At 36.0% G+C, this 17,612-nt stretch overlaps 1 protein-coding gene across 1 annotated transcript in view; it reads left to right on the top strand.

Annotated features, from left to right (window-relative positions):
- LOC131064874 (probable cyclic nucleotide-gated ion channel 20, chloroplastic) overlaps positions 1-17,612 on the top strand; it is a gene marked incomplete at its 3' end in the record, with an annotated part of 363,668 nt that overhangs the window by 130,068 nt on the left and 215,988 nt on the right. Inside the window, 1 exon segment of the mRNA XM_057999185.2 lies at positions 3,518-3,655. Within this exon segment, the coding sequence (XP_057855168.1) occupies positions 3,518-3,655 (138 nt within the window).

Here is a 17,612-nt window from a genome sequence, read left to right as displayed (position 1 = left end):
AAGCGATCATATCTTTGCCATATGCGAATTATTAACTGTGATCTGCACAAGACAAGTTATCCTTAGCAACAAATTTGATCCTATTGGTGAAGCATCCCTATGCAGTGAGCAAACTTATCTCAGGCAAATCACATTGCAAGCCTGTCAAGACTGCCGAATTTGCTTTTCTCAGTCAATGAATATCATCAGGGATTAGCAAATTATATTCTGGAAATTTGTCCAAGTTAAGATCAGAATTGAGTTGTAGATAAGTGTGTACTTTGATGATTATATGTTGTGCCTTAGCTGGGCTAATTTGTAATCTGTTCTGCCCTTGAAATATATTGGATTTGAGATATTGTTGCTGGGTTTGTCACCTCCAAGAGGGAGGTTTTCCCAGGGTATCACTGTGTTATGTGTGCATTTTGTGTTTTCTGTTTCTAACTATCAATTTGATCGCTAAAATTAACAATCCCAAGTCGGACTTCTTACCAAACTTGCAATAATTAGGGTTGGAGTTTGATTGAATTCAACATTATTGTCAAATTGGACTTTGTGAAATCTTGCATTTTACACAACTAGGTTAGACTTTTACAAGACTTTGCATAATGCTTGATCGGACTTCAATCATAATTCACATTCCTCTCTAGGTAGGTCGAACTTTGCCCAAGATTTGCATTCCTCTCTCCTCGCCTAGGTCGGAGTTTAGGAATTTTTTGCAATTATGCATTATCAAGATCGAAATTTCCAACATTTATGCATTGAAAGGATGGGGTTTGCGAAAGATGTGCATTGATGCAAGGTTGGAGTTCGGAAATGTTTTGCACTCTTATATCCAGGTGGATGGCAGAATTTAGACAAGTTTTACACTTTGTTTCAACACTTAACTTACTTCACTTTAGTGCAAAACCCTTTAGGTTGCTCAATCACTAAGACAATATTGCAACATAGAAACTTGACAACCTAAAACTACACTAACTCTTAGCATTTTGACCATTTCATTTGTTGCTCTTGACAATTCTAGTGTTGATCCTCGACATTGTAGAGCAAGACTTGCATATGTAAGACTTACAATTCCGACTGGAATCACAAGTAGATTTTCCACTCCAACATTTAAGCTTGTATTTAAACAATTTATCCCAACAACATTTTGTGACTTTTATTGCATCTTTGACAATTTTTCAACTTTTATGACATTGACAAGTTTTTTGCTATTCAATCATGAATCTTGGGCTCAAACAACACCACTTGACTCAATCGCCCTAGAAATGAAATTCACACCTTGAATACTCATTCTACTCCAAACTAACAAGACCGAATCCTCTCATAAGAAAAGGCTAAGACTCAAACTACTGCCAAGCTAGACAAACTGAGCAAAACAACTACCTAAAATGCGGAAAGTGGGGGTTCCCATTTGCAATGGGGCGATGTGTGAAAACATCACAACAATCTCCGCATAGAAAGTTTATAACGAGTCATTGCTCCCTTTACCACCTCAACATCACATCAAAAAAGGTGCTTTTCGCTTGCATAGAGTCCCATGTTTTCTTTTTGCAAGGATGAAATATAGTATTAATGCTGCTAGTAGAACTATAGAATAGGTACAATTTTTGTAAACTCTTCGAAATCATGAAATTTAAGCTTTATTTTGTTTGGTTTCAAGAAGAAACCTCCTTCAATCACTTCACAAGCCCACAAACTTCGTAAACCTGCATCACAATTCATTGCATGAGAAAAAAACATGTCAAAACATATCAGAACTCTCCATTGAGACAGAATCCGAAAAACAACTTAGCCTTGCAGAACAGATTGGAATGTCTTCACTTTTAGCACTGAGGAAATCTATGTATTAAATCCTTCAATGGATGTTGAGGGTTTTTGTCCCCAAAACCTAATATTTTCAGGATGTAGGTGACTATTGGATGAAATCTCTCTTTCCAGCTAGGAGGGTTTTCGTCTTTGAAACTTGTATTCCAAGAGGGTTTATGTCCTCAAGAAATATGAGAACTCATGTTGTCACTCAAAGTGAATAGCAAATGCAAAATATAGTCTGGCCCTTATTCTGTCACAATTCCTTAAATATGCACTTTAAGGGCAACTTTAGGGTGACCAGATAATTTCCCTTTTAAAAATTCACTATTTCCCTCAATAATAAAATAAAGTGACTTTTCAAGAACTTTTAATTAAATATTAGTTTGTGATTAATCCTCCATTTCAATCTCACTTTTAAATTATAACCTTTTTAAGTCACTTGTACCCCATGCTTGAATGAACACTTTTTGGCGCTCTTTTTAGAAACATTTTATGACGTAGGCCACCCTTCTTTAAAATAAATAAATAAATAAACATAAGTTGCCATCAAAATACAAAGTGAGTTTAAGACACCTTAAAATATTATTTTAATTACTTTTATCCACACATCTCAAGGTCTTAGGAAAGTTGGTGCTCTTCAAGGATGTTACAAATCTCCAAGTGTGGAATGCTCCTTGAAAGTTGGATTTGCACTCCGAAAGAAAATTGTTGTATTTATTTTGGCTCGTGAAACACTATGCCATTATCAGAAAATGTTTTGATAAAACCGACACTCTAAACTGATTTCATTTTCAACTACTTTATAAAGTCTTCAATCTTCAATATAATTTTTTTATTGTAATTTTTCCTTTTAATCTACACAAGGCTCTCATAGTCCGGGACATTGTCCTATGGTAATTATCAGATCTTGTATTTGTCTAGTTGTTGTTGATGACAATGATGTTTGTTTTTATTCTTTTTGTCTAAGTGTTGATACAAATGTGACAACACTGTTTTCAATCCATAGTATCCACCGCCTGCTTGTTTCAATCGAGGGCCCTTTCTCTCTTGCATGTACATACATTTTTACTTGTATATCATGGTTAGGGTTTATTTCCTTTAGTTTTAGTTCTTAGTTGTCTGTTTAGGTCCCAAGGGTCTTTGAAACTTCGTATTTTTCTATTCTAGGTGGATATCATACAAGTCCATTGACTAATAGTTCATTCTCATGTATTAATATAATTCCTTCTTTTCTTTTTCTTTTGATGCCAGGATTTTGAGAAATGTATGCTAAGAATTGAAAATGATACTTGGGTAGACCACCTGTAAAATAATACCTGCAAATGACATACTAGAACATTATGAGAATCTTAGTTCTTTATGATTTTGAAACTAAAAACCTTATATTTTTTTTCTTATGCATTAAAAATATAGTTTATAAGGGTTACTGCATAGGCTATTTTTCCCAGGTGATCTTTGCTGTTGAGTTTCTATCTCCCATCAATTTTCACGTTTGAGTGACAATCATATTGCTTCCAGATTTCATTGTCATTTCTTAAATGGTGGGTGAATTACTGTTAGTATTTATCTTGTACATAGAGGCCCATTTGTATACATTTAAGTTTTTAACTAATCACAGCTATGAAATAAGACACCTTCATTAAATTCATTTTGAGCCACTTTCTAATTTACAAACATAAAGCTTAAATTGTCTCATGATCATTGACGGGTTTCGTTTCCTTTGCAGTTTAGATTGGCATATGTTGGTCCCGAATCTCGAGTTGTAGGTGCAGGGGATTTGGTTGACGATCCAAAGGAGATAGCCCAGCATTATCTCTGTCGATATTTTCTGCTTGATCTTTTTGTGGTTCTACCCTTACCACAGGTTGGCAAGTAGTCACAATATTGTTTTCATAAATTCTGGGCAAACTAAATTTATATTTTTTCACTTTATTTAATTTCCTGCTCTACAAGCGAATTTTAAGTTACAAAAGTAGAATCAGAATATGAAATTGGCTTTGATATAGTAGTGGCTAAACCTAGTCTATACTATGGGTTTTTCTTGAGATCCAATAAAAATTAGTGTTTGTCCAAGTTTTTTGGGACAGGGAAACACAATGATGGTGTTTCAGGAATGGCTAATATATACATTTTGTGCAAACTATGGTTATGTTTGTATTTTTTAAAATTACATAACTTTAATTTGCGCAAAATTAAATACAGCATTGAAAACACAGCTGATAATTGATAATGCAATCTCAATTGTCAAATCATAAATGTTAATGAGAAATGATATCATGGTACCACTACTTAGAATTGATATTGACTCAGCATGAGAAAACCAAAGTATAAATGGAATTAAAATTACTCAAGATTCACTTGGGGAAGACTTGAGGAAAAAGATTGTTTTCCCTCCAGTGCAGCAGAAGACATTTTTTTGTTATTGTTTGTTGAAACCATAATAGGGGTTGGGGTTGCAGCCCATTGTGATTGATATGAACATATAGGGAAACCCACATGGTCAGATGAGATGTTCTTGCAACCATAACCAGTCATAGAACCCTTTGAAAAATTGGGGCTTGGTTTTGTGGGACCCAATGATTGCCCTTCCAACAAGCAGCACACTCGTCTATAAAGGCTATGTCACAAAGTGGAGGGAAATGAAGTCCATGAAGTATGCACAAGATTAGAAGATGGAAGATTTTCTATGAGGAGACCTTCACACAATTTGGTGTACTTAGGGAGATCATCACCAACTAGGAAGTACAATATACTTTAGAGCTTATTGTATGTAATGTCCCCTTGTTGAAATAGGATTTATTAATAAATAATAATAATAATAATAATAATAATAATAATATATAAAACAACAAAAATAAAATTTAATATAATTAAAATTTAGTTAAGTTCAATAAATGGTCAAAAGGCATGAAATGAAAAGTTGTGACTCCCTCAAACATGAGTTATAAAAGGGAGAGGAGAGAACTTCATTTGGGGAGAAAAGGGAGGAAGGAAGAAAGAAGGGAGCAAAGGAATTAAGGAAGCATCAATGGGAAGAAGATAAGGAAGTGACTCTTCCAAAAGGGCAGCAATGATGAAGGGTTGTGACCCTTTCGAAGGGTGGTAATTGTGAAAGGTTGTGACCATTATGAAGAGGTGTGACTCTCTTTCACATTGGAAGATATAAAGGGGAGAAGTTTTCATTTGAGGAGATAAAAAAAAGGGAGATCAATTTGAGGAATAATATATTATTCTCAAGGGCAACAATGAAAAGTGGCGACTCAATTCTTATGAAAGTGCCATGTCCCCTCCTGGATCGTTATATATATACGGAGAGAAAGAGAGAGACACTCTAAATGAAGAAATTATTATTATTAATTAATATAATAATTACCAATGAATGATTATTTAAAATTCATTAATTAAATATTATTTATGAACATGATTTAAATATTAATATAAATTTCTTATTTATCAAATAATAATATAAATTTTACAATACTATATTATTGACAAAACATAATAAAGTAATTAGAAAACAAATATAATAATAAATAAAATTCAGAAAAACAACTATTCAATAAAAAACAATAGAATAGCACTCATCCTAATCAATAAATAAAGTTGATTATTAAATCAAATATAAATACACTGCTGTTGTCAGATATTGTTCCCTCACAATAGACAGTGATATTCAGTAATGTAAAACTAATACAAATTAAATAGTTTGAAGTTTTAACTACTGATTCTCATCTCTTCAACTAATCAATATTATAACATTAAGTTGTAATGATTAGGACTTATATCCTCAATGTAATCACAAACTATCAATGAATGGACAATCAGTAATAGGATTAATATCCAACTAATAATCATAATAATATGGTTCGATCATATATGACAAACCGTTCCATATATAGCAGTTAGCATATGATTAATAAGCATTATGGAAGGATCTTATTCCCGTAAAGTCTAAATGACTTTGTCTCTTGCTACCATTTTGTGGATTAAGAGAACATCAACATATCGTGGAAAGTAAATATCGCATGAGTCGATCTTCTATCGACGTATGGGAAAGGATACTAATCAAATGATTAGACAACAGTGATTAAGAAAGTGAGGAGTTGTTAAGACAACTATATCAAATTAACCGATGGTCAAGGAAGAATGTGATTGCTTAAGGAGAAACATCATAATGAAGAGACGTATCTCTAGTGAGGCAACCTTACCATCGTATATATGGAGGGTGTGTATCTCTTTAGAAATATCACGGGGGGAGGGGGGGAGGGATAGCTCAGACTAAGCAAGGGACTTTAAGTTTAGAATCGGATTGGTACATTATCAGTTCTTGTATTTATTCAGATCTGCTCTGTCGGGTCAGGGCCAGTAACATATCACCATTAGATATATCAGACACAACATCAGATTAGTGCTGCAAGGTTATACATCCATAATACAGAGCCAATATTGCATGGGTTAAGAGATCATAGTAGAGACTGCAAACCATATGGCTAAATTAATATCGGATTATATCTCAATGCGTATTTACATTGCTATACTTGATATAGTATGCGATCATTACATTAAGTACAAATACCTCAATTCATTGAGGAATACAATTAATTATATTAATCATAGTTAGGGGAGAGGATGCGTGGTTTCAGGAATATAAACATATGTACAAGAAAACATTAATAGGAAGATAGACGACAGATTTAGTAAAGAACTTTATGAATGACAGATTATAAAGAGGAATTAGTGAAGGAGTTTATGATAGACTTATGTGGAAATTGTAGTCTGATTTGTGGCAAATTTAAGGTAGCCTTAAAGGAGAACATAGCAAAAGATAGGAGTTACTGCTGTGTAGACAGAGGAAAGAGTAAAGGAAGGAAACAACAGAGGCGCCACAGGTACGTATATGTGTGTGGATGTGTGTGCCACACACACATATAAATATATGTGTAGTTTTTAATAGTTATATCATTATTATTATAATGTGTAGTTACAAAATTATTATAATGTGTTTTTAATAGTTATGACATAATTATTATAATATGTATGTACAAAATTATGTCATCATTATTACAATGTTGTATGTTACAGAATTTTAGCTTAATGTTGTATGTCATAAGATTATAATTTAAGTAATAATGATAATAGGAATTACAATGACATTGATAATATGAATTGTTATGAAATGTTGTATATCAATGAATGGCAATAATATGATTATATGATGAAGGCTATTGGGAGGAAATCCCCGTAGCCTAATTCAGGGATTATGATAATCCCTGGCAGGGAGTATATACTGAATATCTATATGCATATATGTTATGGCTTGGTTGACAAAGTTTATCCAAGAAGAGATGGATCTGGCCGGTCCTCTCTGGTAGACTTGGATGATGAGATGCATCATCCAAGGCAAGGAATTGATCATATATGATGGTCTTCCTTGGTATGGCTTGGGTGTAAGAAATTACATCCAAGACAGGAATCGAATTAACCTTCGATTTCCTGGATGGCTTGGAACCAAGATGGGTTCCAAGAAGGCGAGCTTCACAGCCGCCTAAGGACATGTCTCAGTGCTGCACTCGTATCTTTTTTAAGAATTGAGATTAGTGTTAATTAAGTAATTGAGTTTTAATTGCAAATGAGATTAGTTATATATATATTTTTGTTGTGTTCTAACAATTTGTTTTGTAGGACAAGGATCTCTAACTAGTAGGGACATTACAGAAAGGTGGTGACCCTTCCACCAATAAAGTATAAAGGAGAATTAATTCCAAGCATCGAAGGGGACTTATCAATCAATGGAGTAAATCAATACAATTAAAATCAATTCTCCTAAGATTGCAAAGAATCTTCAACAATCAAATACACTCATCCAAGAGAGCAACGTTTTGCTTTCAAAGAGGGAAACAACATTGAATTGAATTTGTCCAAATTACCACAACAGACACAAATTTTTATGAGGGGCTTGTTGATGTGTGTTTTAGGCACATAACATTACAGAATAAATTACCAAGATAATTTACCCCCTCTTGAACAAAATCACCTCAGATGCTAAGAATGAGATCAACTAAAATGATTCCAAGGTTTCTAAATGTCAGGTCTTGGCGAGTGGGTAACTCAATTGTCGATGTGAGTTGCTGTGTTCACTTGGGGACTTACGCAAATGTTTGGATTATCATGAATGATGCGGAATAGGTGTGCTGACAACTTAAGATTTATCAATATGGCTCTGGATTTACTTCTTACTAAAAAATGGGCAAAAGCAATAGGGTTCAGGAAATCTATTCTAAGCCTAGGAATGTAGGAAATGATGAATGGATCTAGTGGAATCAAACCAGGCAAGGTCTCACAATCAGGTATTGACACAAGCTTAGTGCAATCGTCTAAGGTATACTTAAAGATTTTCAGACTATCACCATCAAACGTTGACCCCATCCAAGTTGATGCTTGTCAAGGGATGCGTGATAGTTGAAGTTAAGCTTACTTAAATTTCTAGTTGACCACACAAGACGTACTTACCAGCGGCAAGAGGCTAGTGGTATGGATTAAGGATTCCACACAAATAAATTCAACAAATCTTTCACTCAATCTAACATACATGAAAAAAAATTCTAAACTAAAATTCTAATCTAACTTGGAGGAATTGAGAAACATGAATGCAAATACAACACTTGAAGAGAAAAATCACCAACAATTGAACAATGATTATGATTCAAATAGCTGCAACATATACCATCAATTCTACAAAAAAACTCTCTTAAATGAGAGACAAGGAGGCATATATAGTCTCTTACAAAATGGAGGGCCAAGATTGATACACGATCAACGACCGAGATCATGCCAACAAAACCCTAGAATTGCCCTAATTAGGGTTTACATAAAAAATGGTGCCACCAACATATGGCCAATGAAAAGATACCTAGTCATCAAATAGGGAATCTTCTAGAAGATTCCTCCCCGCATCTCTCTCTCTCTCCTAGCATACTCCAAGAATCTGGCCAATATTGAATCTAACTCCTCCATGGAAATGCTAGGCAAGGTATCTTGCTGTAAATCAATCACGTCCAGTGAATCCAAGCAAGCATCCAAAGTGTTCTCCCATTTTGGCATGAGCTTCTGTGAACTATGAACATGAATCAACAAAGAGACCAAGTCGTCTATCTGACTCTTTTTGAAAGAGTCCAACTGGCAAAAATACATAAATTTCATCTTGTCTCTTTATTCGGCTAAGTGTAAACCACTAGCATCACTAACGTCAACACCCAATAATTCCTCAATCGAGGCAAGGATCTTCATTTGAAGGATCTTCATCTGAATGTCCTGAATCAATCCTTCCATCTACATACAACTCGACTGGGCGTTCTCATAAGTTGATTTCTTCACGGTTAATGAACAATACCAGCCATGGAAATCGTATCCGTCTCCACTGTGCACAATGTTCTCACTGACCAAGGTGGAATTAAGAATCTTGTTCAAAGCCTGGAGGCATGGAACAATCTTGTCTTGAATAGGCCGGAATTCTTTCCAAACTCCCTCCAAATACTGGATTCTGAATGCAAGCCCTGTTATCCTATCATATGCATGGACAAACTGAGTAACGAAATCATCTGCCTGCTTTCTTGTATTCTTAATCCACTTTTCCACCTCTGAGAGTGTACCTCTCGTTGCCTCATAGTGTGAATGCATTCCATGGTCAACTGCAATAGGGGAAATAAGGGTGGGATCTTCACGCCTTATCCCTGCAATATACTCTCTAAGTCTGATATTCTCTTCTCTGTACCTTTCTTTCTCCGCAATCTCTCTGTCTAACCTTGCATCGATTGCCTTGAGGTTTTCACCAACCTCTTGAAATTCTTGTTTTCTGGATGTATGACCAAGGGCAACTGAAGTGATCTGGAAATCCATAGGAGTAGCAATGTCTGCTGTCACGCCTGCAATAGGAACAACAATCTGCGCAATCTGCATTCCTGTCTCATCTCTAGCTATGTGCGACAAAATCTCCGCTCTCTTGGGCTCTTTCTCCTTAGCACTCCTAGCTAGGTAGTCATAAATGTCGTCAATAGTCTATACCTCTATCATTTGTTTACTTTTCTCCATACTTCTCATCAGCCATTCAGGAATAGCGGCCATCTCCATACCATCATCGAGACATATTTCTCGATCTAGTCCTCTCAATGCCGAGATAACATCATCATTATCATCAAGATTATTCCTGGTCCAACCATATACCTCATTTCCCAAACTAACTTCCAAAAGGACAATAGGGGATCCCGACTAATCATCATTCTCATTAGGAGGTGCAGATGTCGTTGTGGCATGAAATTCCTGAGTATTCCCTGGTAGTATCACTGTCTTGGAACACTGCTGAGTCTCCTTGTTTTGCTCTGTTACTTCAATCACTTCGATTGATGAGACCCTGAGAGGGGTGAAGTAATGATAAGTAGAGGAATGATAGTCTTCTATTTCTTCTTCACCTCCTCAATCTTCTTCCCTCTGGCCTTGACTTCTCTTGGCATGTTCTTCCTTCTCTTGGGAGCTTGACTCTCTTCGTCTTCATGAATCCTGACATCACTGATAGTCCTCTGATCATCTTCGGAAGTACTCTTCCGACTTCATCCTTTCATAAGTGAAGGGAACACCCATATCAACTAACTTATTCATCTGTATATCTACCCATGCACGAGAGAAACTCAAGACCTCTCTCATCAATACATTTAGGTCAATCTCTTCTGACTTTGACCAATTAGGCAATATGATTGCTTTCTTCATTTCACTCTCATACCATGGGTGCGTATGATCTTTGTTATCTAACACTTGATTAGGAATGAGGAAAAGTCCACACTTCCTTATAAAATCCACTGACATTCTGGACCACATTCTTCTCTTCACTGCTTGCTCGTCCATCAGGTTGGCCCAATAATCGTCTATGTCAACTTTGTGAATGAACTTCTCTCCTCTGATCCTTCCTACTTTCTTGTCTGGATCAAATCTTTCTCTTTTCTTGTATGCAACAAATCGATAGAATGCAAGCTCCTCACTCGCAGTGCTGGCGGCTATGGCAGACTGGCAAACCTTTGACGTCTTCCCAACTGAAATAGGGAATGTCATGCCTGTCCTGTGCTTCTCTCTTTGAATGACATCGAACTCTAGAAGTTGTCTCACCACTTCCAACAAGATCATTCTGTCGGTTGGATACCTAGGAAGTCTGTAGGGTTTAGATTGAAACCCATGAATCCTAAGGTATGTGAAAGTGGGAAACTGAATATACCACGATCCATATTTCTCTATCAACTCTGTTGCCTCCTTGGACAATCTTCGGTGGATTCCGCCCTGTAGCATCCGTGTGATATACATAGTGAATGGATCATTCACTCTCTTATAGTCTTCAATTCTATACATGCTCAGCTGGGGGTAGCATTCATGACTCCTGAATTGTCCTTGCCCATTCTCGACTTCACCTTTGCATATTAATCCTTTGTTTGAAACAAACCGTGCAAGCAGGTATACCAAGTAAGAAGTCATGGAAAATGACTTGGACCGCTCTACATTCCTCAGCTGAAAGTCCAAATTGTCACTTATAATCTTAGACCAATTTACTAACGTTCCTCTAAGACAGTCGTGGATGAAGTAGAACATCCATCCATCGAATATTGCTCCCTACGGCATCCCCATCACTCTGTTGCATAGGAATATCAAATCACTATACTCCTCCTTGAAGTCTATGCACATGAGTGTCTTGGGAGCCTTGGAATGATGAGACCTAGGCTCAATCATCCACTCTTTGTTTATCAAATTCTTGCATACACCCATCTTCTTCGTGTATCTTTCTTCATATTCATCTTTGGTCACATCCTTCATGTCTGTTTCGCGTGGAATTCCGAACACCTTTGCAATAGCATCTTCAGTAAGGTAGGCAATGACAATGCTCTTAGGAGTCTTGATCATTCTCGTGAGCGGATCGTAACATCGTGCACACTCCAAGATAAGCTCACTGCACTGTATGGACTGTGGAAATCTAGCGGCATGAAAAATACCACTCTTCATAATGTTCGCATATGCTGGAGAAGGAACTTGATCTCCGATTCCGAACATCCGCTGTTGCATCTGGTCGAAGTCTTGGAAATTCATGTTTGTATCTGTAATCTCCTTCCATCTGGATGAAATCTTAAGCTCTGGATAGAATCTAGTCTCCAGCATCTTCAGTAGTTCTTTCCTTTCCTTATATCCAGACTTCGACATCGCAATTGTACGAAGCTTGAAGTTAGACTTAGGAAAATAAATAATGCTCTTAATAAAAAACCTGACTTTCTAAAGATTTTAGCTAATTAGAGCATGGAGTCAGGAAAATAATCCATACATTTGATAAATTTTGACAATTAGATTCAAAGTGTGACAATGCTAGGGCATGGAAACCCTCTATAAAATTCATTAATACCTCCTTATGCTTAGAAAATATGCAAGCTAAAATGCAAAGGAGTATACCAGATTAATGATGACTAAGGAAAGGTGTGAAAGGTTGTGTTTTCACACAAAGTATGTCTGAAGACACCTCCGCAGTCAACAATGGAGGTCAACAATTTTGAAGACAACCTGAAAATCAGACTTTTAAAACATGTTGTAATCTTCAAAAATGTGCATAAACTCGATAAAAATCAGTTTTAATGATGAAAACAATCATATGCAGGAATGTAAGTGTGGCTGGTAAAAAATAAATTTTTGAGGACAAGTTTGAAAATTGATTACTTCAGACTTACCATCACCTTGCAAAGTAGTTAAAAATCTCTGAAAATGATAGAAAATAGCTAAGGAATCAGCTGCAAGCAAAATTGCCAAAGTGGTTAGGTGGTGAAATGTCCCTACTAGTTAGAGATCATTGTCCTGCAAAACAAACTGTTAAAATGCAACAAATATATATATAACTAATCTAATTTGCAATTAAATTTCAATCACTTAATTAAAACTAATCTCAATTCTTATTTAATAAAAAAGATACGAGTGCAGTACTGGGACATGTCCTGAGGCGGTTGTAATGCTCGCCTTCTTGGAACCCATCTTGGTTCCAAGCCATACCAGGAAATCGAGGGATAATTCAATTCCTGTCTTGGATGTAACATCTTACATCCAAGCCTACCAAGGAAGACCATCATATATGATCAATTCATTGCCTTGGATGATGCATCTTATCATCCAAGTCTACCAGAGAGGACCGGCCAGATCCGTCTCTTCTTGGGTGAGCTTTTGACACCCAAGCCATAACATATATGCATATCCATACTTAGTATATACTGCCTACCAGGGCTTATCATAATCCCTGAATTAGGCTAAGGAAATTTCCTCCCAATAGCCTCCATCATATAACCACATTATTCACATAACATTCTACAATTCATTTTCATTTTTATATATAGCTCTGTTAAAGGAATTGGTATATATTTATGTATGACAGAATATTCAGTAATATATGTGTGTGTGTGGCACACACGTCCACACACATATATACCCCTGTGGTCAGTAAATACCGCTTACCTGTTCGTAGTCCGCAACCCGCAGTTGCAGTTCGCAGTCCGCAGTTGCTATTCGCAGTCCGCAGTTGTTGTTTTTCCGTCCTCACGTCTTTGTCACTTCCCTTTTATATCCCCCAATATGAGGGAGAGGTCACACCTCTTCATCATGTATGCCCTTTGGCAAGAGATACACTCTTTCACCATTAGCACCCTTTGAAGGAGTGCAACTCTTCATTAATTCTGCCTTTTGAAGGGATACAAACTTTCACAAACAGATCTGCATTTCCATCCCCCCATGTTTTTCCCTCAAATGAGGTTCTCTTCTCCCTTTTATATCTCATGTTTGAGGGAGTCGCAACTTTTCATTTCATGCCTTTTTACTATTCATTAAACTTAACTAAATTATAATTATTTTTTTTTAATTTTTATTCTTTTATATTTTAATTTTATTATTAGTATTTATTATTAAATCTTGCTTCAAAATGGGGACATTGCATATCTACAACTTATTCTTCTTGAACTAATTAACTTAGGGGTTCTTTTTGATTATACTCTAATTTTATTTGTCTAACCAAACATTAATTATATATATATATATATCTGTCATACATACTGCGGTCTATATTAATATTACTAGATTGTCGTATTAGACCGCAGGTTGCTTATAGCAGAGATGTTCTAATCCAATTCCTTCCATGTAATTATTTACGCACAACCTTCATAATTGTATTCACCGTAATTCTTTCATCGACTATCAATGGCTTGATACTAGTGTTGACTCCTCATTACTGAGTCGGGGGTTGGCTAATATCAATCTGTGATACTTGTAGTATGGTCTGTAGGGAGTACGAAGCCTCCACGTGGGTTATCCGTTGCAGAGATGGCACTTATTACTAGCTTCTCCCTTGTTATCCTTTGATGAGGTTTTTCTCCGCCCCCCGTTCTTGGAATCATCGTGACTTCCCCATTATATCTTGTATTTAGGGAGATTGCGCCTTTTCATATTAGAGGAGACACAACTCCTACTAATCGATCCTCCTCATAACTAAATCGGCTTATATTAACGATATCGATTAGTGTTAGCACCATCTTTATTACTAATTGCTATTATCAGTGATGCTAAATGATCTGATATAGTTGTATTATTCCATTAACTTGTGACCATTGATTAATTCCCATGCTGGTAACTAATCAATATCGTATCTCTTCATGAAGGTAATTATTTCTTCTTTAATTTGATAACTAATAGTTAACCTTCGATATTTAATAAATTTTAAATAATCATTCATTGGTAAGTATTATATTAATTAATAATAATAATTGCTTCATTTCATATGTATATATAGCGATTAAGGAGGGGACATGACAGGTGGCTGGAAATGAAATTTTTTGAGGACAACCGCCTAACAATGGAGTTTTCAGACCTACAACAGCGATAAAATGTTCTGAAAATGCACAAAAACTCCATAAAACACCTCCAACTGCAAATCGCATAAGTTGGAATTGGCTGAGCAAAGAAGATTGAAGTCTGAAAATTAATGGGCAGCCATTAATGGAGGTCAAATCTTAAGACAAACCTCAGATCTAAAGTGAACCAGCAAGCTGGGAATGATGGCAGCCACCAAATATGCATGAAAATCACCAAAATGTGGCACCAAACCTCTCCAAAACCAAAATTGAAATTTCTCCAACTATAGCGCCATTTTTAAAATTCTGAAAATGTCATTAATGGCAGCTTGGATCTGCAACAATGGAGGTCGAACAACAAGCAAAACATGGAGGAGAAAATCGCTAACCTTCCAAACACAAAAATCACCACCTTTCACCAAAAATCGCCAAACTTGGAAAAATAAAAAATCTGGAAATGGTCTTCAATGGCAGCAAGGGAATGGATCAGCAAGCTGGAAAAAATGGAGGAGAAAAGAATCCTCAACCCAACACTTCACTTCAGCACTTAGCTAAAATTTGCCAATAAGGGAGAAAAATCGCCTTTCATGGAGACACCTGGCAGATTTAATAATAAAATAATGCTGGAAAACTCCTCTCTTATACTTGCTTTTACTTCACACTTTCACCACACAAGTAACGTGGGATAAAACACTTGCTTAAATACTTGTTTGGTAAAAAAACTAACTTGCTTCTAGAAGGTTAAAATGTTAAATGCTAATTGCAAGTTTTTTAAATTTTGCTTTTAAAATTTTAAATAATCATTAATCATCATTTAAAAACAATTAAAAAATGGGGCTCACTTATTAAATATTTAGATTTAAGTCCAAATTGAGCCTCCAGGGGAAAATCGACTTTAGTTAAGATTCAAAAATCCCTTTAAAAATCATTGAAGTGTCAAAAATTCCCCCACAAGGGAAAATCGATCCTAGCTTAGATAAAAATCCATGCTCAAATTCATTAAAATGCACACAAAAACACTCCAGGGGAAAATCGATGGTAGTCTGGACACAAAATCCACACTCCAAATTCACCTTGCAAAAAATACTCCCTGGTGGAAAATCGACCTCAGTCTGGATGAAAATCCGGACTCAAAACTCATAAAAAATGCTCTCAGTGGAAAATCGACTTGGGTCTGGATTGAGAGTCTGCACAAAAATCCGCATTCACTTGTCACAAAACATCCTGGTGGAAAATCCACCCAGGCATGGAATCATCCTCAACGTTGTCTGCACTCCAGTCCGCACTCTTGGTGGAAAATCGATGGCAGTCTGGAAAAATCTTGACACTTAGCCAATTTTTAGCACTTCCAAGGGAAAATCGATCCAGGTATGGATAAACAGTGGTGGAAAATAATAGTCAGTATGGATTTCAGGGGTAACCCATGTGTAGTGTGGATTTTGAGTGGGGGAAAAGGGTGGGTAGTCTGAAATATGAGGGGAAAAGCACCTCTAGCATGGAATTTGACCTTGTAATCCTTGGAATATTGATTTCCCTTAGGAATTTGACATTTTAACCACTCAAAATCGCTTAGAAACTTTAAATTAGACTGAACTTGGGCAAATTTTTCAAAAAAAAAAGAGCGAAACGCTAGGAAATTATTGGGATAAAGTGCGAAATCAACTTGAATAATACCTTAGGAGTGAGAAAACAACTCCAAAAGGTCGGGGAATATCCTGACACTTTAAAATCACTGGTGCACGTGTTTAAAAACACGTTAACGCTCAAAAAGTCAACACTTGGACAAAATTTAGGATCATTAAAATATCAACGTTTGCAACTTGATTCTGAAAGATCCCAAATGGATCCTTTTCTTGTTGCTGCTGTAAATTCTTAATTAAACATACTATATTTGTGTAATTTTCCGGTGATCTTATAGAATAGACAGAAGTTGCAGAAAGGGATTGTTTCTTTTTTGGTTTTGATGTTATAAGTAATTGATAAATAGCAACAACTGTGAAATAAAACAGTAAACAATGTTCATATGTAAGAACACTTAAGCAATCTGAAATACTGCAAATCATACCAGGCAAATAACCTAGTTTTGTATTCAGCAAGAATCAATACATTTATTTGGAGCTGTTCTCAATCTGGATTGATGCTAGATGGAAGAATATTACTGGCAACGAACAAGGAAGACCAAATAAGTTGAATACAACCCTTCAAGCCAACATACAAACAAGGCGTGGTTGCAAAGGAGGCGTGGAAGTTGTTGCAAATCACGTGCCAATTGAAATAGACCAGCCGCCTTGTTGAAACCCCCAATATGCACGCTGAATCTTCAGGCCAAGAAGATGTGTCTTCTACCTCTGACAATCTCTGTGCAATCCTGGATAATTCCACTGTCAACTCCTGCTGAGGGCTACGTCCCAGCAAGTTCAGACCTGGGGTTTACGTCCCAGACCAAAATCACTATTCCAGAGCAATTCCCAAATTCGCAAGTTTCAAAATGATCAAAGATGCTATCAATTAGGTTTTCATCTCCTTATAACTCTTTTCCCTTTGCAAGTCGAACCCTAAAGAATAATAAAGCTTGCGCTTTATAATTAAAATGACACTTTCCCAATTATGGCGTCAAACTATAGAAAAATATCACTTTATTGCGAACAAATAGCTTCAAGTATCCAAAAAGACTCCGGGAGGTGAGAATCATGTAGCAAAGTTCAAGACCTTTCCAACGAGCTATAAAACATAGGCATATCAAACTAGATGAAGCCAAAAACCCCTTATTATTCGGAAATGGCTAAATACATAGCCTTGTTTTAATTTATTTAATCGCTAACTTAGGAAATATTTAAATATATTTAAATACTTTGTAAAGTGATTTTATGATTTTAGTGAAATAAAGTGTACCTAGACAATGGCAACTTAAAGTTGTTT

Source organism: Cryptomeria japonica, chromosome 5, assembly GCF_030272615.1.
Source record: "Cryptomeria japonica chromosome 5, Sugi_1.0, whole genome shotgun sequence".
Classification (NCBI taxonomy): domain Eukaryota; kingdom Viridiplantae; phylum Streptophyta; class Pinopsida; order Cupressales; family Cupressaceae; genus Cryptomeria; species Cryptomeria japonica.
Note: the sequence above shows the minus strand (reverse complement) of the source record. Positions and strands in the feature narration are given on the sequence as shown.